We start from the raw sequence: 23,035 nt of genomic DNA on the forward strand, positions 1-23,035 counted from the left end.
CGCCCCGCCGAGCCCGCCCGGCCCCGCTCCCCGCCCGCCCCCGGCGCTTCCTGCTTGGCCCCGGGGAGCCCCGGGAGCCGCGGAGGGCGCGGCCGCCCGCCCGCCTTTGTCTCGGCCGGGCCGGGCCGGGCCGGCAGCGCCGCCGCAGCGCCCCGGCGCGGCCACGGCCGGCCCCGCTCCCCTCCCGCTCCCTTCCCTTCCCTTCCCTGCCCTTCCCCTCCCCGCCCGGCCCCGCGGGAGGGGGAACCGCTGCCCCGGGGCTGTTACCGGGCGCTGCTCCCCCCCCCTCCCGCGGCCCCGGTGCCGCCGCCACGTCCGGAGCCCGTGGAGCGGTGACAGGATGGTTTGAGTTGGAAGGGGCCGTATAAAGATCATCCGCCTCCAACGCCCCTGCCATGGGCAGGGACACTTTCCACCATTCCCAGGTGGTTCCAAGCTCCGTCCAACCTGGCTTTGGACACTTCCAGGCATCCGGGGACAGCCACAGCTTCTCTGGCCAAACTGTGCCAGGGCCTCACCGCCCTCACAGCCAACAATTCCTTCCTAATATCCATCCTAAATCTCCCCTTTTCCAGCTTAAAGCCATTCCCCTTTGTCCTGTCCCTCTATCCCTTGTCTCAAGTCCCTCTCCAGCTCTCTTGGAGCCCCTTTAGGCCCTGGAAGGGGCTCTCAGGTCTCCCCGGAGCCTTCCCTTCTCCAGGTGAACACCCCCAGCTCTCCCAGCCTGGCTCCGGAGCAGAGGTTCTCCAGCCCTCGTAGCATCTCCAGGGGCTCCTCTGACCCTGCTCCAACAGGTTTTATTGTGGAGGGACAAGTGTGGGGGCAGGCACGGCCTTTAGCCTGTGCCCCTTGGTTTGATGCAGGAGGAAAGCCCCCAGCTCGCCTACGCCACCTATATATTATATATATTTATATCCACATGTGTGTTTCTACCAAACCCGAGGCTGAGCTTTCCGTCTTTCACACCAGAGCTGTTCCTTTGTGTACGTCCTGGTCGGGATTATCACAGCTGCCGTGGCAAAACTGAGCAGGGCTCCGGAGGCTGGGATGCTCCCAGAGAGGCTCTGAGGTGCAAGAGGAAGATGCAGGACTGCTCTGGATTGCAGCCTTGCAGCCACAAGCCACGTAATCCTTCTCGTGGGCTGATCAGGCACCCAGGGCATTCAGCTCTGTGGGCAGCCAGTGCAATGAGAGTCACACCAGAATTACCTCAGACCTGTTGGGACTTGCCTCCTTGGGCTCCCAAAGCCAAAAAAGCTTCTGTGAAACTGCGAAGTGGAAGGTATTCTGTAGCTGCCCTTCCCTCTTTGGAGGGCAATTATTTGCAGCGAAGCGGCCAAAATTCTGAGCAAAACTCACCTATGGTCTCTCAGGAAACCCAGAGGTGGAGATAATGGAGCAGAGGAATGCTGGAATTCGCAGTAGCAGTCCCTGCACATAAAATCATTAAGGCCTTAAAGGAGGTGTGATTTTCTAGGCGTAAAAACTACCACGTTCTCAGCGCAGGAAATACGTCTGCAGAAGTTAGGTAAGAAAAAAAAAATCAAATGGATGCCAGATGTACGAGTCTCCTTGGTGCTCAAGATGGTTATTTAAGAAGAGTTTCTGTGTTTTTGGCAGCCACACGAGCCCACACTGGTCCAATATAGTCTAATGACAATGTAGCTGGGCATTGATCCTCAGTTTAAAATGGAGTCTGGGTTTTAACCCCAAACTGGGATTTGTTTATGGGCTCGTTTGAAACTGTGTGTGTCGGGAGCAGGCTCCAAAATGTAACCTGCCCTGCTCCCCAGAGACAGGGGAGCTCAGGGCTGCTCTTAAAGAGGTTCCCATTTAATCTCCCTTTGTACTCTGAAAGCTTTCTACATCCTGTATGTTCTCTCCAACATAAATACCTAAGTTTTCCTGAACCCCCAACAAACAAGAAACTATTTACCCTTTAGGGAGCTGTATTTCCTCAAGTGATTTTTAACAAAACAATTACCTCTCCCCTCATAAATCAGCTTCCTGTGCTCCTGATATGGAGCTGTTTGCGTCCTTTTTCTTTTCCTTTCCTCAGCTGAGGGTTCAGACGCTGCTTTTTACTCTATTGATTTGCTGCTCTTGACAAGCCATCGGGTGACAGCACAGGAAAAAGGACATTTCATTTTCCAGTTGCAGATGGTGCATTAAGACTTGGCCTCCTACAACATCTCACAGATCCAAGGGCTGGAATTTAATGTCAAAGCTCCCGTATTTTGTCCTTGCTGGGTTAAGTTTCATTTTCCACCTGGAGGTGTTGCTTCTCATCCCATATTGCCAGAGGTGAAGAGTGGGCTCTCAGAGCCCATCTTGTGTTCTGAGCTCCAGTCCACCTTTCCCAGCTGAGTCTCAGTCCCTGCTGGAAGCACTACTGGGAAGTGTACATGGATAAAACCAGCCCTGGGACTGTATTACTGCTGCAATTTCTTGATTAGAAAAAAACAAGGAAAATGGAGAAAATGTCCCCAAGTTGCACCAAGGGAGGTTTAGGTTGGATATTAGGGAAAATGTCTTCATGGAAAGGGTGGTCAGACATTGGAACAGGCTGCCCACGGCAGTGTTGCAATCACCATTCCTGAAGGGATCTAATAAAACCGTGTGGATGTGGCACTTGGGGACATGGGCTAGTGGTGGCCTTGGCAGTACTGGGTTAAGGGTTGGCCTCGGTCTTAGAGGCCTTTTCCAGCCTAATGATTTAATTAATGATTGTAATGAGTTGTGCAAAGCTCACAGGGCAAGACATGGCCGGACTCTGCGCACGCTGCCAGGCGTGTTCTCCTGAACAAACACCGATTCCTGCTCCATATTTTCCGCCCTAGACCACGTCGCTTTTCTGGTCAAGCGTGTTTCGGAATGTGCTTTTATGCAGCATCTTTCTGTCTGAATGGGTCCCAGCCTTAAAAGGAATGTTAAGTGGTTTTACATAAGGCATTACGTAGGATTAGAGAATGTGAGCTGTTTGTATTGTAGTCTTAGGAGGAAGAACAGCCAAGGTTATTTTAACGAGACACTGACCGAGATTCATCTGGTAACGGGAGATGCAGGAATTTCTAACTGAACAATGTTCATGAAGGTGGTTTTAAAAGCAGCAAAATGTGGATGCATGTTCATTGGCAAATGAGAAACGCTGAGGTATGAAATGGCAGCATAAGGAAAAGATACTTCAGCCCCTAGTTTTTGTAAATATCTTTAATTTCACGTGGTCTAACAGTGTCACGCGGAAGGTATTCAAAAACTGCTGCAGCATCTTCCCTATGATTTGAGGTGTATTTTTTTCCCAAGTTTGTGGTTTGGGTTTTTCAGGCTGGTTTTCCTCCCCAGTGGAACACACAGTGTTGCTACACCCTGTCTTGCCACAAGTGAAGGGCCTGCCCTGGAGCCATTCCCAAATCTCTGCAGGCACCTTTCCACTCCTGAGTCCAGTTCTTCTTGGCATCACTTGGGCAGCTTTCAGTGCTGTCAATGCTGCTTTACCTGCCTGCTGAGCTCTGCTACTGGGATCCAGAGTAAGAGAGATAGGGAAGGCTTTGGGGGGTTCCAAATGGCCTCTCGCTGCTGGAACGGCCCTGTGGGGACAGTTGGGGTGGCAGCTGCTGTGGGCACAAGATGACAAGTACCAAAATGCCTGGAAAAATCTAAAGAGCAGAAAGAGGGAGTGGTCTTGGTAAGATGGATGGAGAGAACACAGCCAACACAGCTTCAGGCAGGAGAAGGAGGCCTGTTAGACGCTTCTTATGTCCAGCCTGGGAATTCACTTGGGAAAGTCCAACATAGACTGAGGATCTCTCCAGTGGTTGTGCTGAGATGCTCTGGGAAGAGAGAAGCCTTTTCAGGCTGTCAGGAGCCTTGCCTCCCTTGCAGGAGCAGGAGAATTAAGTGAGGCACAGCTCAGAGCCTTGTGCAGGGATTTGTTTTTCACGGAAGGAAGAGGAGCACTGTGGCTATACATTATTTTTGTGTCACCCTGTTTACGTAGATGTATCTCAGGAGACTTTGCAGCTGATTGTGCTGTTTGCATTCAAAGGAAGGAAACCAGCTGGATGCCCTTCCCTCCCATGTGCACGTGCAGGAGGGCAGAGGTGAAGCCCGGCAGCTCCACCAACAGCAACAGCTCAGCACGAGGATGCAGGAAAATGTGGCCATTCCACTAAAAACAGCACCAACGAGGGGCATTCAGAGCACTGGCTGGAAACCAGGCTGCTTCCCACGTTTCCAGGTGCACAAACCTGGCTGGAACATATTGCAAGTATCTTGCTGAATCATCCAGGCAGGTGGATTCGGTTGGCCCTGCCAAGGGGAGCTGGAAGCCTTTTCCTGGCCGAGGTGTATCTTCAAGGGGAAATCCTAGAAACAAACTTGGCACGCCCAGGGTTTGGCTTGGACTCACTAAAGCCACGTTGCAAAAAAGAAAAGAGGCTGGTGAGGAAGGATGTTTTCAATGTAATGTCCATCTGCCTGTCGGTGCAGGAAAGAACAAATGGAAAACAGCGTCGGAAATAGATGGGAAGTTGGGCTTAGGAGACATCTTACTGACCTCTGAAATGAAAATCATGAGTTGGAAGGGACCCAAAAGGATCATCCAGTCCAACTCCTGGCCCTGCCCAGGACACCCCAACAATCCCACCCTGTCCCTGAGAGCGTTGTCCAAACCCTCCTGGAGCTCTGGCAGCCTTGGGGCCGTGCCCACTGCCCTGGGGAGCCTGGGCAGTGCCCAACCACCCTCTGGGGGATGAGCCTTTTCCTAATAAAGATAAATAAGAGGACCACAGATTGTGCAAAGGCAGCCCCTGATGTAAAACCAGGCCTGTGGGCTTGGTTTTGTTGAAATTTCTTGCTGATGGCTCTATATCTCCATATTTTTTTTTTTATTCTTAAGTAGCTCCTTCAGTTTCCAGAGCATCTTCCAGAAGGCAGGGCCTTCCCAGTGACTGATTAAGCAAGTAATTTAATTAACTGCTGGAATTCTGTCTCCTCCACAGTGAAATACCTCTGTTGCAGCCCTAGTGTGCAATCCTGTTTACAGAAGCAGCAAGCATAATTCCTTTGGCTGCAAAGCCCCTGTAAATGTAGGCGGCCATAGCACAACTTGAGGTGAGAAATGGGAACAGCAGGAATAGCAGGATTTCCTAAGCAACAAAGATCTGCTTCACTTAAAATATTTCAGTAAGGGAAAAAAAAAAAACGAAACAAAAAAAACAACAGAAAGATGTTAGGGAGGCTTTAGCTCCAGGAGCGGGGAAAAAGCTGTTTTGGTATTTCCTAGGAATTGTGGCCTCTTAACCCAAGAATAAGGGTGCAGAAATTAAAACAGCAATGACAAATGGGCAATTTCTCTCTACTGGGGAGACATCCCCTTGCAGTGCTCCACACAGACTCCTTTGACTTTCCCATGCAGTTAAGAAGAAGCAGTGAAGGAGCGAAGGCTGAGAAGGCAGAAGTGATAACAAAAACTGCGGGGAGGAAGCGAACAATTCCAGGATCCCTGGATAACCACACATCTGTCACCTGGAGGGGCTCAGGCAACGCCTTGTCGGTGTCATGGCAAGGAAAACCCGTGTGGATGGCACCGTTTCCCTCAGCAGCAAGTCCGTGGTGGCACCTGAGCAAGAGCAGAGCCTTGGCAGCGTCCCTTTGGCACCTCTTACGTAAGTGTTGCACAACGAGGGGCCGGGGATATGAAAAGCAACTCTAAGAGCCGCCTGGGTAAGTGGGACAGTCGAATCAAGGTAAATTATGAAACGGCTCCTGCCACTGCTACACATGAGGGACTTAATTCCAGGTTTTCTCCTCATTCTGGGGCCTTCCCAAGTGCTGTATCTCCCGTCGCACCGATCGGGAACCGCCTGCTCCGCTCTGTCTCTCCGTGGTATTTTCTCTTTTTGCCTTGATTTAGCGTCATTTCTCCTCAAGAATCCTTCCATTCCGTGCCCATTCAGCACATCTGCTGTGGAATCAGCTCTTCGTGATCTGGCAGCTCGGGCAGCAAGAAAGGAAAGATGCTTCCTGGGAAGGGCTGTTTGCAACTGGGAAAATAAAGGGAGGATGAATCGGTGGAGCGGAGGGATGGATGAAAATGAACAAATGCTGAGTCACCCTCGGGAAACAAAATCATCTGCAAATGCCCCAACTTGGGATCATAGGAAATAATGCAGGAAAAGGCCTTGGGAGTTCATGGAGACAATCCCTCTTGAACAGCACAGGATCAAACCTCTCCACTCCTCTTTCATTGGGACACCACGTGCCATAATGGCAAGAGAAAAGGAGAAAATGCCAGTAAATGGGGCAGTACAAGCTCGACCTTAGCAGCAATTCTCAAAGGGAATGAGGAAAACAGGACCTGAGCCCATCTTAGTTTAATTAGACTTTCAAATTAACAGATTTCCTTTTCCATCCTCCTTTTTTTTTCCTCCCCTCTTCATTTCCCAGCTGCTTTTCTTCTCATCTCCTCTTTCAACCCATCTGAACCCCTCTGAGTGTCCAGCAGAAGAAATATCCCCTCAGAACACCAATTTCTTCTCTGCTACGTTGAAGCAGCAACAGGCATGTGCAATTTTGGGGATTATTATTACCAAAAATTCTAATGGAGCTTCTGCAGGGCTGAGCTCCTCGTGGTCACAGTGCCCAGCAGGATCCAGCTCCCTGCCACGTGAGCCGGCACTTCAGCGAGCCAAAATGAGCCAAAATTATGTGTTTCATCCTGATGCTGTAAACACAGGGAAGAAGCCAACCGGGAAGGCAGTCACAGAGTATTGGAGAAGGCACTTAGGAATTAGGTATCAGCATATCAATGGGAGCAAAACAACACATGGCTTTGGCAGGGATCAGCTGCCTGGAACAGCAAATTGGTTCGTTTTTGAATGTTTTTCCCGCTGTCAAAGATGAAGAGCGGATCCTGCCGGCTCCTGTGATTCCAGCAAAGCTGGATGACCACCGGCTTTCCCCAGCTGCTGCAGGCCAGAGTCCAGAAATGAGAAGCATTCTCTCAAAATCTGCTCTTGCAGATACAGTCTGGGGCTCAGTTCCCTCTGGTGACCACCACATTTCCAGTTTAATGGGTTGTTCCTTGAGCACTGTGCTGTGCATCTTCCAAAGAGCAGCACTGGGATGTGGCTTCAGAGACAGGTCGACTCCAGCAGCTTGTTGGAATCACAAGTGTGGGCAAACCCTGGGTGAGGATGAGCGTGGTCCACGTGGAGAGAGTGGGAATGAGCAAACTCCCTGTGGCTGGCATTGCCCAGAAAGCCAAACACACCCTGGGCTACATCCCCAGTGGTGTGGGAGGGGATTATTCCCCTCTACTCTGCTCTTGTGAGAGAACCCACCTGGAGTTCTGTGTCCAGCTCTGGGGCTCCCAACATAATGAGGATGTGGAGCTGCTGGAGCAAGTCCAGAGGAGGCCACAGAAATGCTCTGAGGGCTGGAGCCCCTCGGCTCTGGAGCCACACTGGGAGAGCTGGAGGTGTTCAGCCTGGAGAAGTAAAGGCACTGGGGAGACTTTAAAGCCCCTTCCAGTGCCTAAAGGGGCTCCAGGAGAGCTGGAGAGGGACCTGGGACAAGGGCCTGGAGTGCCAAGATGAGGGGGAAAGGCTTTCCACTGCCAGAGGGCAGGGTTAGGTGGGATATTGGGAAGGAATTCCTGGCTGTGAGGGTGGTGAGGCCCTGGCACAGGTTGCTCAGAGAAGCTGTGGCTGCCCCATCACTGGAAGTGTATCTCAGGCCAGGCTGGGAGGGGTTTGAAGCAACCTGGTGGGCACCTCCATGATCCCAGTGCCCTGGCAGGTGTGGGAGCATCCTGTCTGTGCTGGGTCCCCCATCCACAGACCCCTGTGGGTGGGTGCCCAGTACCCCAAACAAGCCTGGTTCCCCAGACAGGGATGCCTCCAGCATCTGGGTGCCCGTGGGGGTGCCCAGTCACCCCCAGGTGTGGATGCTCCCCGTAATCCCAGTGCCCTGGCAAGGGTGACCTGGATGTGGGAGCATCCTGTCTGTGCTGGGTCCTCCATCCACGGAGCCCTGTGGGTGAGTGCCCAGTACCCCAAACAAGCCTGGTTCCCCAGACAGGGATGCCTCCAGCATCTGGGTGCCCACGGGGGTGCCCAGTCCTCCCTGAGGTGTGGATGCCTCCGGGTGTGGATGCTCCCCATGATCCCAGTGCCCTGGCAGGGGGGACCTGGATGTGGGTGCATCCTGTCTGTGCTGAGCCCCCCATCCATCTCCCCTGTGAGTGGGTGCCCACGGGGGTGCCTAGTCCTCCCTGAGGTGTGGATGCCTCACATGTAGGTGCTCCTATAATCCCAGTGCCCTCCTGCCAGGAGCGACCTGGATGTGGGACCATCCTACCTGTGCTGAGTCCCCCATCCATGGCCCCCTACAGATGGGTACCCTTGAGAGTGCCCAGTGCCCCCAAGGTGTCAATCCCCCCCGGGTATGAATGACCCCACGATCCCAGTGCCCTGCTGCCAGGAGTGACCTGGATTTGGGACCCTCCAGTCCGTGCCGGACCCCCCCCCATCCATCCCCCCCGCCGCGGCTGGGTGGGTGCCCAGGGGGGTGCCGCGGGGACCCCGCTGTGTGTGTGTCTGTGTGTGTGTCTGTGTGTGTATCTGTGTGTGTCTGTGTGCCTGTCTGTGCCCCCCAGAGCGCGTTGCCCGCCGCTGCCCGGGGGCCGTGCCGGGCCGTGCGGCGGGCGGGGATGGTGCGGCTCCCGCCGGCTCCCCCAGCCCGCCCCGCGCCGCCGCCGCAGCCCCGCCAGACGCAGCGCGGCTCGGAGCGCGCACGGAGCCTCCTCCCGCAGCCGCCGCCATGGCCCGGAACCGCCGGGACAGGAGCAGCTGGGGTAGGAGGCGATGGCTCGGCGGGGGCAGCGCGGACAATGCCGGGCCTGCGGCGGTCGCGGCCCGCGCCGGGGCGGGGCTGCGGGGGCACCGCGCGGGCGGGGGGCTCGGCCGGCCCGGGGCGGGGGCGGCCCGGGGCGGGATCCCTCTGAGGGGGCACACGGGGATCTGGGAGTCCTCACAGCATCCCTGTGCGGCCGGGGGTCCGCCCGTCCCGCCCGCCCGGCCGGCGGGGCTGGGATGGGGGTGCGGGATGAGGGTGCCCCGCGTTCCGCGGCCTCGCTGGGGCGCGGGCCGGGCGGGGTGTCCCCGGCTCGGGCTTGTCACGGCCCCGCGCCCCGCCCGGGGCCCGACAGCCCCCGGCAGATCCCCGGGGAGCCCCGCGGCTGCCCCGGCTCCCCTCAGCCTGCCCGGACACCCCTCGCCCTGTCCCTGGTGTCCCCTCGGTCCCGGAGGGGAGATGTCACCTCAGCCACCACCCCATGTCACCCGGGAGCAGGAATCCCCCTTACTCCCAGCCCACCTCGTCTAGGAGCAGGGATCCTGCTCACCCCACCCCATCTCACCCAGGAGCAGGGAATCCCGCTCACCCCCATCCTGCCCCATCCAAGGGGCAGGATTTCCCTCACCTCCAACCCATCTCATCCAGGTGTCCCACTTACCCTCACTCCATCTCATCCAGGGGCAGGATTCCCCTCACCCCCACCCCACCTCATCCAGGAAGAGGGAATCCTGCTCACTCCCATCCTACCTCATCCAGGAGCAGAGACCCCCCTCACCCACATCCCACCTCATCCAGGAGCAGAGACCCCCCTCACCCACATCCCACCTCATCCAGGAGCAGAGACCCCCCTCACCCACATCCCACCTCGTCCAGGGGAAGGAATCCTCCTCACCCCACTTTCCTCAGTCAGAGCCACTGGCCTTCCCCGGCAGCTCACCCCTCCGGAGGGCTTTTCCCATTTCTGGGAGCCGTAGGGCTTTGTTGTCGTGTCACACCTTCCAGAGAAGGGGCCATTTTAAACCCATCCCCTCACAACCCTCCCTGAGGCCGGGGGATTTGGGGGCAGCATTGCCGGGGAGCCGAGCAGGGTGACGGGGGAGGAGGAAGTTCTGTGGCGTCTTCCTGCAAGGCTTCAGTTCCCTCTGGAGCCGCCTGGATCCTCCAGCGGCTGCTGCTTCCCACTGGAGCCAAAGCTGGTCCCACAGGTGGGCTGCACCCAGCAAGGGGCTCCTCCGCCTTCACGCGTCGCTTCACCCACTGCCACGCTGTTCCGTAGGAAATCAGGATTTATCCAGCCATTTTCCGTTATTTGAGGCTGCTGGGGAGAGTAATTTGCCATTTCCTCCGGAGTCATATTCCGTGTGAGCTCACTCACCGGTGCTCCAGGTATCCTGGCTCCTCAGGCGGAGCGGGGTGAGCTGAGCTGTGATGTTTAGATACACAAATTACATCCTAATTTGTGTAGATGAGTGTGGGATTTCCCATGGTAATGATTAACAGTTCAGAGACAAGCTCCAGGAAATGCTGGGATAACGGAGTGTGTGATCCGAGCCAGCGGAGCGGGCAGGGGGGCTTTTTTGGGAGGGAGGAGGGTGGAAAATTAGCAAAGCTCATTTGATCGGTGCCGTGTTTGACTGTGACTTAACGAGGGTCGTCAGATCCTCGGGTAAACCGGAGGGAAAACTTGCCAGGGAATGTGCTGCCGTTCTCAGCTTTGTCTCACAGAGCGTGTGACAGACGTGTCAGCCCCGCGCGTGTTGGGAATTGCACACACGTCCACGCGCTGGTGCTTTCCCTTCAGGTCCGGATGGCAGGAGAAGGGAATGCAAATGATGCCGGAAGGGATGTAAGCGTGGAAAACATCGTCTTGGGAAGTACAACCTTGGTCCGGCAAGGCAATTGGGCACATCCCTCAGCCTGTGCTGCTGAGCCCCACTCCGGTGAAATGTGATGTGTCACTGAGTTGATGAACTCTCCCCTTAGATTCTCTACAAGAATCTGGAAGCATCCACGGATCCAAGCTGGATCTCTGTGGGATCAGCCGCCTTCCCCACAGCTCAGAATCATACCCTACATCCCACAGACGTTTACCTATTCCTAGAGGATTTCCTGGCGCTTTGCCAGGCTGGTTGACATTGCAAGTAAGAAATTACGAGAGCAAAATGCCTCTATTTTTTACGAGGGGGAAAAAATCCAAACAAACTCCACCTCTAATAGATTTATTTATTCTATTTATACAACAAAACCTCATTGCCCTGAACGCTGTGTTTACATCCAGTGACTGCAGCATTGTCCGGTGACATCAGTCCATGGGGTGATTATTCCTCTGCTACATTTTTCAGCTGGCGAAGGAGGAGGCTCAGGCTTTTCCTGAAGCTGAGGAGGGAAGGAGAAAGTCCTTGCTTTGTTCTAAAAACGGGCTTATGGGTCATTAAAAATATTAGCGCTATTTTGAAACGGATCAAACTTTGTCCCAGTTACTCAGGCCTGGAAACAGGCAGCTGCTTGGTGTAACCCCTCCTTTGTTTCGTGAAAATAATTGAGCTTTTTTAAAAGCTCACAGAGCAAGTTGGGGTGAGCGAGTGAGGGGTGTTGCCCCCCGGTCAAAGCTGGCTCGCTGTCACATCCCTGGGAGCTCATGTGGTGGGGTGTGATGCACCCAGAGCAGGATTTAGCCTTGGGCTAAAGGTCAGCATAAGGCTATGCCTCATTTAAGGCTCTTCCTGAACGTGCAAAGTGGTGCACAGACCTCACAACTGCTGCCAGTTGAATGGTTGAGGCAGCTGAAGATGATAAAAAAATCACTGTGAGTAGGGGACCCTGCTTTTCCCAAAATAAGGAATGTTGGTTGAAATCCTGCTTGGCCCGGTGAAGTCCCGCCAGCTCAGGGAAGGTTTGTAGTGGATCACACTGATTTTCTTTCCTGAAATTGTTTGTGCTTGGCAGTTGCTGATGCTCAACAGCCTGCTCCCCCCAGTCCAGTAAAACCATTAGAGATCCCCTCTCCCAGTTGCTCCTTTAAACAGCACAGACTGGAACAAATTGTGTGAAATCTCATGTTTCCCCTCGTGGCCCGTGTTGCAATTGGAATGACCCACCCATCAAGAATTCAGTTGTAAAACCATAAAAGGGATTTCAGAGGTTATAGATACTTCGTGGTGGGGGTTTTCAAGCTGGATAGGAGATTTATGAGAGCTCCTAACGGGAGCCAGAAAAGGCCAAGGAACTGTTTTGAGGAGAAGGGGCTTGTTTCCAGCACAGGCCAGGCCGAGATCATCCCTGCCACACACTTGGACTGCACAGCAGTGGGTTAAACTGGGAAGAAAAGGATGATTTTGGTAGGTTGTTTTTCCTTTCTGTTTGTTATTTGATTTCTGACCTTTTATGGTGGATTTTCAGATTCCACTTCCTGGCATTTCTTTGTGAGTCCAAGCGCTGGGAACCTGACAAGTGAAAGCTGAGATGTTTCAGACAGAGGGGCCTTTACACAAAAAGCCAGAAATATTCATAACTAAATGTCTGGCTTGTAAATGAGGGGGAAAAAATGAAGTGCTGGGACTTGAAAGAAGAGACAAGACAACATTACAACGTAAATATGATCATAGAATCATGTGGAATGGTTTGGGTTGGAAGGGGCCTCTAAATGTCATCTCGTTCCAACCCCCCTGCCATGGGCAGGGACACCTCCCACTAGCCCAGGTTGCTCCAAGCCTCGTCCAACCTGGCCTTGGACACTTCCAGGGATCCAGAGGCAGCCACAGCCTCTCTGGGCAACCTATGCCAGGGCCTCCCCACCCTCCCAGCCAAGAATTCCTTCCCAATATCCCATCTAACCCTGGAGTTGGTTGTGTCTTGCCGCATTTTCCCTGCTAAGCCCATGGATGAGAAGCAGCACATGGAAATGTTGTTTAGGGCCTGAGTGATGTTCAGGGGCAGAGGGATTTATATTAACTCCCCTGGATCACTGACTGGAACCTTCTCCAGAGGGAGAAGGAGTCTGGGATGGGCTCTGGGAGGCACGAGGTGGATCATTTCTGGAAGTCACTTCAATCCAGAGAGACCCCCAGTTCCCTTGTTCCTGCCAGAAATGTTCCCACTTGCCATCAGCTGAAGGAAAATGGAATGTTACAGAAGGAAAGGAGCTGAACGTGAATTTCCCAAATGAGGTGGAGGCTCTGGAGAAGGGGCTGAACTCTGCCAAGCCCACAAAGTATATATCAAGTATTTAAAGCTCTCTATATACATAAATGTTTTCTCCAGACTGTAACTGCTTTTAATGCTGTATCCTAGGATTTTGTGGCATGTTTACCAAACTTTAATTTCCAGGCAATTTTAGCAACAAAAGGGTAAAAATAATTTCATGTCAGAAATTACTAAATCGAGCACTGGTGGTGGAGAGGAAGGGAGGCTGTTGCTGAAAAACAGAGCAGATGAAGGAGCATGCAGAAAATGTGTGCTAGGGGTGAAGCAGGAGTTTGGGAGGTGTATTCCTGGAAGTGTTCCAGGTCAGGTTGGACAGGTCTTAGAGCAGCCTGGTCTAGTGGAAGGTGTCCCTGCCCATGGCAGGGGGTTGGAACGAGCTGGTCTCTAATTTGCTTCATTCCCAAGGTAGCTGTGTGCTTGTGTCTCTGAAGCTTGCTAATAAGGAGCTCAGCCTGGGAATTCCACAGCAGTAGGAATTGCTGTTGCTTCAGAGCCAGCTGAGCACTGGAGCTTCAAGTGAGTGGTAGTAGGTGTTGTCATTAAAAAGCTTCACGTTGGACTTTGGCATTTGAGGTGTTGTAACAGACAGATTCGGTGGCTGGTGATCATCCAAGCTCTTGTTTCTGTCAGCGTTCACACCGGGAAGGTCCCAAACCACTCCTGTTATCAGCAGGATCATTCGTCTCCTTGTTCCCTCTGCCAGAGGGAGAAGGGGCTGAGCTGGCCACGCTGGAGCAGAGGTGCTGCCAGCTGGGTGACTCAGGGCTGGCAGGAAGGAGGTGCACTCCACGTCCTGCCACTGCTCCAAAAAAAGCAAGGGATGAGTACCAAGCCTGGCGGCAGCAGCCACTCCGTTCAGCTCCCTGCTCCAAGAATCCTGGGGCACAGAGGAGCGGGATGCTCGCCAGGAGAACGTGGGAGTGCAGGTTGGATTGGGCAGGGGTGTTAGTTCTGCTGTGCTGTTGGGGTGTGAGAGTTTGCCCTGACTTTGGAGAGGACAGTTTGGGATCTCAAAGGGAGCCTGCCAAGTGTGGCCTCTGACAATCACAGAATCAATTATGTTGGAAAAGACCTCTGAGATCGTGGAGTCCAACCTGTGACCGGTCACCACCTTGTCAACTAGGCCATGGCACTAAGTGCCACATCCAGCCTTTCCTTGAACACCTCCAGGGACAGCAACTCCAGCACCTCCCTGGGCAGCCCATTCCAGTTTACCTGCCATTCTTGATTATTGAAGGACGGGGCTCATTTTTTCCAGGACAGTTTTCTTCACCTGTTTATCAGCAGTGCCCTGCAGCTCCCTGGGTGCAGATCTTCATCCCGGGCTCTGTCACTGACCCATCATTTCCACAGGTTCCTGGCAGAGCTGGAATTACATCTGTACTTCCAGTCTGGGAAGGTGCAGTTGATTTCCAAATAGGGCACAAAAAGGTCTGGCTCTGCCTTCCCATTCCCTGCTGCATTTCCCAGACCACCAGCCCCTGGTGTAAGGGGACAGCAGGAGTCCTGACAGAGGTGAATGTGTCACTTCAGGGGGGCTTGGTGGCTCTGGTTAGTGAATGGGCAACACCTGGGGCTTTCCCTGCTCGAATCTGGGATCCTCTGAATCCATGGGGCTGAAAAAATCCCAGCAGAGGTGTGAGCAGGGTGGAGGGAGGGTTGTGTGGCCAGCACTGACCTGGATGCAGGAGTTGCTTGGAGAGAGACTATTTACAATGGCCTGGAGTGCCAGGACAAGGGGGGGAATGGCTTTACACTGAGAGAGGGCAGGGTTAGGTGGAATACTGGGGAAAAATTCTTCCCTGTGAGGATGGTGAGGCCCTGGCCCAGGTTGCCCAGAGAAGCTGTGGCTGCCCCTGGATCCCTGGAAGTGTCCAAGGCCAGCTTGGACAGGGTTTGGAGCAACCTGGGCTAGTGGAAGGTGTCCCTGCCCATGGCAGGGGGGTTGGACCAAGGTGAGTTTTAGGATCCCTTCCAACCCAAACCATTCCAGAATTCCATGATATAGAAAGGGGTGGTGATATAGAAAGCAGGTGTGTGTGTGGTGAAAACCAGCTTGGGAGCCTTTCTGTCCTGCTGGCCTGGAACCCTTGGGGAGCACAGTGTGGCAGGACCGCAGAGCACGGATGGGTGTGAGAGAGGGCTTTGCCCAGCCATGGTTCCTGCTCCATCCTCTCAAAGGCAGTCTCCCAGGAGCACCTCAGTCTAGACACCTCATGGCAGCCCCGTGCTGAGGGAATTTGCCAACTCATAGCCAGGCCAGGCTCGGTGCCTCGGGATGCAGCCCTGCCCTGCGTGCATCCTTTGTGCAGGATCGACACGGGTTGTTGCTGAACAACACCCCCTCTGCCCTGGCAGTGTGTGTGCGCTGCTCCCTTGCTTTATTTCCCATTTTTCCCTCGTTAGCTGGATGAGAAGCAGATCTCTGCGCCAGCCTGTCTGGGAGAGGAGGAGAGGATTCCTGGTGCATGCTCAGAGCGCTGCCGCCTCTCCCGGCCTCCCCAGAGCCCTGCCGATCATCACTGCCTGTCATGTGGCACATGAATTCAGCATGAATAGAGGGAGCAGAACTCATGTCCCAGCGGCAGCCACGCTGAATGTGATCAGTGCAAGGGGGACAACAGCTTGGAGAGGGATGTGTGGCTTTGCCAGAGCCGTTGTGGAGGGCAGATAAGCTTCCTGGAAGCTGAAGCTCTCTGGAGAGGGATGGGGGCTGACTGTAAGCTCTGTTCAGGGCTTGGCTCGTGGTGTGCTTGGTGGCACTGTGATATGTGAGTGGTGTGAAAGGCAGCTGCAGAAAGGACCCACAGGGATATCACTGCTGATCAAACTAATCCCTGGAGAGCTGCTGATAAGCAGCCTGACACAGTCGATACAGGGATACTCTATTCCAAGGAAATAACAACAAGTTAAAGATTCCCATCAAGCCTCTATTTTCTCCCCTTGGTGTATTGTGTTTTTCAGTGTGGTAACTTGGTTTGAATACCCTCAGAATACAGCACTGCATGACACCTGTGTGTTTGTGTGGGTGACATCTGAGCTGGGGTTGTTCAGCTGGAGAAGAGAAGGCTCCAGGGAGACCTCACTGTGGCCTTCCAGTACTGAGAGGTGGCTTATTGAAAGGAGGGAGAGCGACTTTTTACATGGGCAGATAGTGGTAGGACAAGGGGGAATGGGGTTAAGCTAAAAGGGGAGAGATTAGTTTGGATATTAGGAAGGAATTCCTGGCTGTGAGGGTGGGGAGGCCCTGGCACAGGTTGCCCAGAGAAGCTGTGGCTGCCCCTGGATCCCTGGAAGTGTCCAAGGCCAGGTTAGACGGGGCTTGGATCAACCTGGGCTAGTGGAAGGTGTCCCTGCCCGTGGCAGGGGGTTGGAATGAGCTGGGCTTTAATGTCCCTTCCAACCCAAACCACTCCAGGATTCCATGATTTCAGCGGGGGGATCAGAGCCCAGGCTGCCCACCCTGCTTTCCACAGGCAGTGCTGAGGTGATGAGACTCCTGGGATCCAAGGAAGCACGAGAGCAGGGCTGGCAAGTTGGCTTTCTCAGGCTCTGGTCCGGCAGGCTGTGTTTGCACAGATGATGGGACATGGCTGCCTTTCATCCTCTGGGATGAAATGTATTTATTGTGCAGGCTCATTTCAGGACAAGGCTGATTTATTAGTGGCTCTCTGGGAAGCAGTCAGCACTTCTGTGTCCTGTTCTTCCATAGCTGAGGAAGAACAGGCTTCAGCAAGCATTCACCAAAGGTTGCATAATTAGTGGCATGGAATTTACCTGATTTATTCTCCTCTAGGAGCTTAAATACATTAGACACGTCTGTCAGTCTGCACACAGGCACAATGTGAAATACGCTGCTTTAATTTAATTAATTTTAGCCAAAAGTCAGTCCTAGACCAGTTGGAGAATGTTAATTTTTTTTTTTTTTAATGCTGTCTGACAGTACAAATGCAAATGCAAGTTCTGCTCTCCTTCCCCTTTCCCGCTTGGAATCGCCGTATGGAAAAGAGAACGTGGCTTCCACCCCGCTTCGGAGCCATGGCAATGAGCTGTTATGAAATGGGGAAAAGGAGCTGTGTCCCGACAATTTCTGAATGAGCAGCTGGAGAATTGACGTAACTGCGAGGCGCCGGGAGAGGGCCGGGAGAAAGGAGGAGTCATCCCAGAAAATGAGTAAAAACAAAACTGTGTTTAGGAAAGCTGAGCCCCCCCCCTTCCTTTCCTTTTTGGCCGGATGGTGTTTTGCCATTGCCAGGTACAGCTTCCTTCGAAGCAAATAACTCATCTCTGGCCAGAAAAGACCAGTTCAGGTAATTGATTTCCAGTAACGTGCAGCCATCTTATAACATTAATCCCTGGCTCTCCAGTGGGGCAGATAATCTAATAAGCAGAGCATGGAAGTTTCATCACATGGAAGTAAATATGAAAATAATTATGAAAAAGGTAAAGTTCTGTCTGCCAGTGGCACACATGAAAGAAGCAGAAGACAACAGGGATGAAATTAGTTCAGAGACCTGCTTGATATGATCTGTCTCTCCTGATGTCTCCAGTGAGCTGGGAAATCAATATATCCTGCTCATAATACCTTGTGTTTTGCCCCTGTGTTGTGCAAACAGTCTGAGTTTCCTGGTGTTCAGGTGATGGAATTAAGGACACTGTGGCTGCTTTGGGCTGTTACCTGTGCCTGGAGACATTCTCCCAAAACCTGCCAATATCTCCTTGAAAAAATTATTCCCCTTCAGCTTCTGATGTTTTGAAAGGACAGAACGATCTCTGCTCATCTGCACTGGTTGTTGCTCTTCCCAGCAGCTGAACTGGAGGGAGGGGAAAACCTGGGAGATCCCATCCAGGCACCAGGGGCTGGAATCTGGCTCCAGCTGTCCCTCTGGAAGCAGGAGGGCAGGGACTCTCCTCAGTCCTCTCTGCTGGTGCATCTCTGTCAGACAGTGGAGGGTGAGATTTGCTTTCAGTTTATCTTTGTGAGAGCGGCACCACGTGCTTAGAAAATATGTGAAACATTTTTAGGGTGTAACTTCCTCCTGCCTGTCTTGCTCCTTTTAAAAAAACGCAGCTTTTCTTTCACCTTTAAGAGTTTTAAATCATGGAATCATGGAATAACAGAATGGTTTGGGTTGAAAGGGACATTAAAGCTCATCCAGTCCCACCTCCTGCCATGGGCAGGGACACCTCCCACTAACCCAGGTTGCTCCAAGACCCGTCCAACCTGGCCTTGGACACTTCCAGGGATCCTGGGGCAGCCACAGCTTCTCTGGGCAACCTGTGCCAGGGCCTCCCCACCCTCCCAGCCAGGAATTCCTTCCCAATATCCCATCTAACCCTCCCCTCTGGCAGTGGGAAGCCATTCCCCCTTGTCCTGTCACTCCAGGCCCTTGTCCAAAGTCCTCTCCAGCTCTCTTGGAGCCCCTTTAGGCACTAGAAGGGGCTCTCAGGTCTCCCTGGATCCTTCTCTTCTCCAGGTGAACACCCCCAGCTCTCCCAGCCTGTCTCCAGAGCCAGGGAAATTGGATTCCAGCCAAAATGCTGGTCCCACTTGCCCTCTGTCTGCATGCCTGGAAGTGGGATTTGTCTGGTCCAGGAAGGTGGCACAGCTGTGTTACCCTGATGCTTTACTTAGAGTCAGGAATATTTCAGTTTAATTCGATTTACAAATTTTTTCCTGCCTCTGCCATGAGTCACATCCTATCCAAGGATCTCTCCACTGTCCTTTCAGTGCAGCTGTACAAAGAAAATAAAAATTGGGCTTAGTTAGCTGAGCAGGACATTGGGAAACACCACAGGGGAGGAGGTGTTTCCTATCCTTTATATTCCTTGTAGTGTGGCAGTGCTAAAGCAGAGCCCAGAAGCCTGTGGCCCCTTGGCACCAGGCTATACTTACCTGTTGGGAATGCCTGGATGCTGGAAAGGGTGTTTGGTGTGTGCCTGCTCTCAGAGACCTTCATTTTCAAGTCATTTGGCAATGTGTGTCTGAATCCTGAATCCGTGGATTTGAAATGGGAAAGTTTTTTTTTTCCTGGAGGCCCCTGAACAGTGACACAGGGCAGGGCCTGATGTTTGAAGGGATTTTAGTGCTGCAGTCTGGTGGAGAATCCCGCTTTTCAGAGCGTTTGGGACTTTTGTTTGGCTAAAAAACCTCCGAGCGTCGGGAAGAAAAGATCTTTGTCTTTAAACTGTGAGCGAAGAAAGCTCGTAGTATATGTCCAAGAGCCACCAGAAATCCCCTGGCAACCAGGCTTAATGATCCCAACACTTCCTTGAGGGATCTTAGGAAATCAGAACCCCCTACAAAAGAGCTGCTGTTATTTAAAATATGAAGTTTGTGCTGGAGGCTTCTTTACAGAGAGGCCGGGAATGGGCAAATCCTGTTCCTCTTGGAATTTATAACTTCATGGGCACACACAGCCCCTGTGCTTTGAAATGGCTGAAAACTGGGTCCCCGAGGTCAGGGGCTGAAACAGAGGCTGAGGGGGTTTAGCTTGAGGCAAAACTTTGGAAAGTTACAGCCTGAGCCAGCGAAGCGGGAAGTTTTTGTCGGAATGTGGGGAAACTTTCCATCACACGCTCCTTTCCCTGCTGGCAAGGAGGTCTCACGTGGCTGGAGGTGAGCTGACTGGCATGATTAATCACCTTCAGCACCTCTTTCCTGGGCTGGAAAGTTTGGAGAGACAAGGAAAGGAAAATTACTGGAGCTGGCCTGCTCCTTGCAAACCCCAGGGCTGAAGTGTCCAGGGATGGCAGGCCCTAAAATGCATCCAGTTCCTGTGAGATCCTCCTCTAAGGCTGGATAATCCCTGCACAGCCTGGGCAGCAGCTCCACTGGGAACTGTGCCATTTCCAAGTGGGAAAGCGAGCAGTGCCTGTGCTTTGTGTGTGGTTCCCGCTTGGGAGTGGAGAAGTGGCTTTTATCGGGATGGGTTTGTGTCTTCCTGGCCTGGTTCCTGCTGGGAGTGTCTCTGGGGATGCTGCTGATGGCAGGAACAGCAGATTGCACTTGGAGCATCAGTGCAGGCTGCACGTGGAGCAGGGACAGCAGTGGCACAGGATGCCTAAAGGCTGCATCCTTGGATGGAGATGGGAGGTCCTTGGAAACCTCAGCTGGAATGCCGCATCCATTTTTGAGTTCAGCCTTCAGGAAAGGCCTGGTGGGGAGTGTCCAGAGGAGAGCAGATCCCTAGATAACAGGAAAGAAGGATGATTGGGAGGCTTGGACTTCTTTTTTTCCAGCAGAGGAAAAGCTGAGGGAGGTGTTGTGACAGTCCCTGTGGGTATGCCAGGAGTTGTTGCAGGGAACAACAGGGTGATTCGTTCTCCGTGTCAACTCTCGTAGGACAAAAAGTAACGGGTGTGTTTTGTCATGGGAGATTCCAGCAGGGAACTAACTCTCTGCCTGCAGGGACCCTGTGGCAAGGAGTCTCCATGGGGATGTCTGAGGCCAGGTTCAGCAGCCATCTGCTCCAGATGGGTTATTTGGGATCTCTGGCCTCTCACCCTGCCCAGCCCTGCCGTGGGCGACTCTGCAGGAGAAGGAACCAACAGCTCTTGTTCCCCTGTGTCCACAGGTAGTTTTGCAGACAAGACCTACGAGTGGAGCTCCGAGGAGGAGGAATCCGTGAGGAAGGCAGGACCAGTGCAGGTCCTCATTGTCAAGGATGACCATTCCTTTGAGCTGGACGAGGCCGCCCTGAACCGCATCCTGCTCTCCGAGGCTGTCAGGGACAAAGAGGTCGTGGCCGTGTCCGTCGCCGGAGCCTTCAGGAAAGGCAAATCATTCCTGATGGACTTCATGCTGCGGTACATGTACAACAAGGTGAGGCTGCAGCTCAGGGGGCTCTTCCCAGGCTTCTGGTGCTGCTGCTCGTTGCTCCCGTGTGGTGCCCGGGGAAGAGCTGGACAGGAGTTGGTGCTCTGGGAACGCTCAAAGCCTCTCATTAGCGTGGGCTCCACAGAATAAAACAGAGCAGAGCCTTCCATGGCCCTGTGCACCCGTGGGTCTCTCATGGAATCTTCACTTTGGAGCAGGGATGATCACATCTGCTGCCCTGAATCATGGAATCTTCAAGTTTGGAAAAGCTCCCTAAGATCATCGAGTCCACCCCGTCCCCCAGCACTGCCAAGGCCACCACTAACTCATGTCCCCAAGTGCCACATCCACACAGCTCTTGAACACTTCCAGGGATGCTGACTCCACCACTGTGCAGGACAATCTGGTCCAATGCCTGATCACCCTTTCCATGAAGAAATTTTCCCTAATATCCATTGTAAACCTCCCCTGGCACAATTTGAGGCTGTTTCCTCTCCTTCTGTCCCTTGTTCCCTGGGAGCAGAGCCTGACCACCCCCCCGGCTCCCCCCTCCTGTCAGGGAGTTGCAGAGCCAGAAGGTCCCCCCTGAGCCTCCTTTTCTCCAGGCTGAGCCTCCCCAGCTCCCTCAGCCCCTCTTGGTGCTCCAGACCCTTCCCCAGCTCCATTCCCTTCCCTGGACACATTCCAGCCCTCTAGTGTCTTTCTTGTCACAAGACACCCAAAACTGATCCCAGGATTCAAGGTGAGGCCTCGCCAGTGAAAGGAAGGAAAAACCTCCCTTATAGGATTTTTAACCTCCTAATCTTTTCAGAAGGAAATCTGTCCAACAGGGACTGTCCCCTCCAGCACCGGGACAGAAGCAGCACAGGGGAAAAGGGTGAAACCAAAGTGAGATGAGAACTCACAGCAGCTTCTTCTGCTCCTCCCTGCAGGATGCTGTGGACTGGGTTGGGGATTACAACGAGCCCCTGACCGGTTTCTCCTGGAGAGGAGGATCTGAGCGGGAGACCACCGGCATTCAGATATGGAGCGAGGTTTTCCTGGTGGACAAACCCGACGGGACAAAGGTGTGTTGCCTCTTGTTGGTGGCCAGCTCATTTTTCTCTTCCAGCTTTTGAGACTCCTCTGCCTTCTCTTAGGTGGCTGTGAAAGTTGAGAGAAGGTTTTCAATGCCTTATCCCTAATTTAGCATGGATGGGTTTAATGCAGTGAGGTGATATGACGTCCCAGTGTCCCTGATATGCTCTCCAGGTGTCTCTCTAACTCTGTGCATCCCAGAGTTTTTATCTGTGCTATTCCTACACATCTTGGATCTGAGGTTCTTGCAAATTACTCCCCTTTCCTGGAGCAGCAGCTGTAAAATGGAGTTTCTCCGTTCAGGGTGGTCAAATACAATGCAAAATGGGATTTTGGAGGCATCCTGCAAATTCAGCTTGCAGGAATATTTTGTATTTGTCTACTCTTTAATGCAGAGCCCGACACCAAAGCGACACTGAGTCATTCAGGGTGTGATTTCTAGTGCTGGCTGAAGGTGTTCTGGGTTAAGGAGGTGCAATAAGTGCTTGGTTTCTATGACACAAAGCTGATGCAGACTCAGGAAAAGACTCCTCTGCACTGACAGCAAGTGTTTGAGGAGCAAATTTGCATTAATTTCAGTGCCTGCTGGAGTCATCCTGCTGTCAGGAATGGCTGGAGCTGCTCTTTCCCCTTGTCCTCCACCAGCAATAACTCTGAGGCAGAAGCAGTGAGGTTCCCAGCAGAATAATGAAGCTGGCATTCCCCCTCCCACCCCTTTGGCAGGTGAGGGTGGATTTCCTTGGATGCAGACGCCGAGGGGGTGCTGACGTGGATCTTTGTGCCCCGCAGGTCGCGGTGCTGCTGATGGACACGCAGGGGACCTTTGACAGCCAGTCCACCCTGAGGGACTCAGCCACCGTGTTTGCCCTCAGCACAATGATCAGCTCCATCCAGGTGAGGGACCTCTGGGCTGGGGTGGGGGTCCCTCACTCCCCAGGAACCACAGAGCCTGCCAGGGCTTCCCTTCCTGCCATCCCGGTGGGTGGGACGAAAGCTGTGTCTCGGGACAGAGCTCAGCACATCCTAAAAATGGAGCAGCAGGAGGATTATTTGGTTCTGAGAGGCTTCCAGGCTGGA

At 53.3% G+C, this 23,035-nt stretch overlaps 1 protein-coding gene across 1 annotated transcript in view; it reads left to right on the top strand.

Annotated features, from left to right (window-relative positions):
- The first annotated feature begins 8,769 nt into the window (after window positions 1–8,769).
- The window catches only part of ATL1 (atlastin GTPase 1), a 30,097-nt gene continuing 15,831 nt past the window's right edge, over window positions 8,770–23,035 (top strand). Inside the window, 4 exon segments of the mRNA XM_017825440.1 lie at window positions 8,770–8,857; window positions 20,640–20,887; window positions 21,814–21,948; window positions 22,748–22,852. Of these exon segments, the coding sequence (XP_017680929.1) occupies window positions 8,824–8,857; window positions 20,640–20,887; window positions 21,814–21,948; window positions 22,748–22,852 (522 nt within the window). The 5' untranslated portion in view covers window positions 8,770–8,823.

This window comes from Lepidothrix coronata, unplaced genomic scaffold (genome assembly GCF_001604755.1).
Source record: "Lepidothrix coronata isolate B3197 unplaced genomic scaffold, Lepidothrix_coronata-1.0 Scaffold119, whole genome shotgun sequence".
NCBI classification, from domain to species: domain Eukaryota; kingdom Metazoa; phylum Chordata; class Aves; order Passeriformes; family Pipridae; genus Lepidothrix; species Lepidothrix coronata.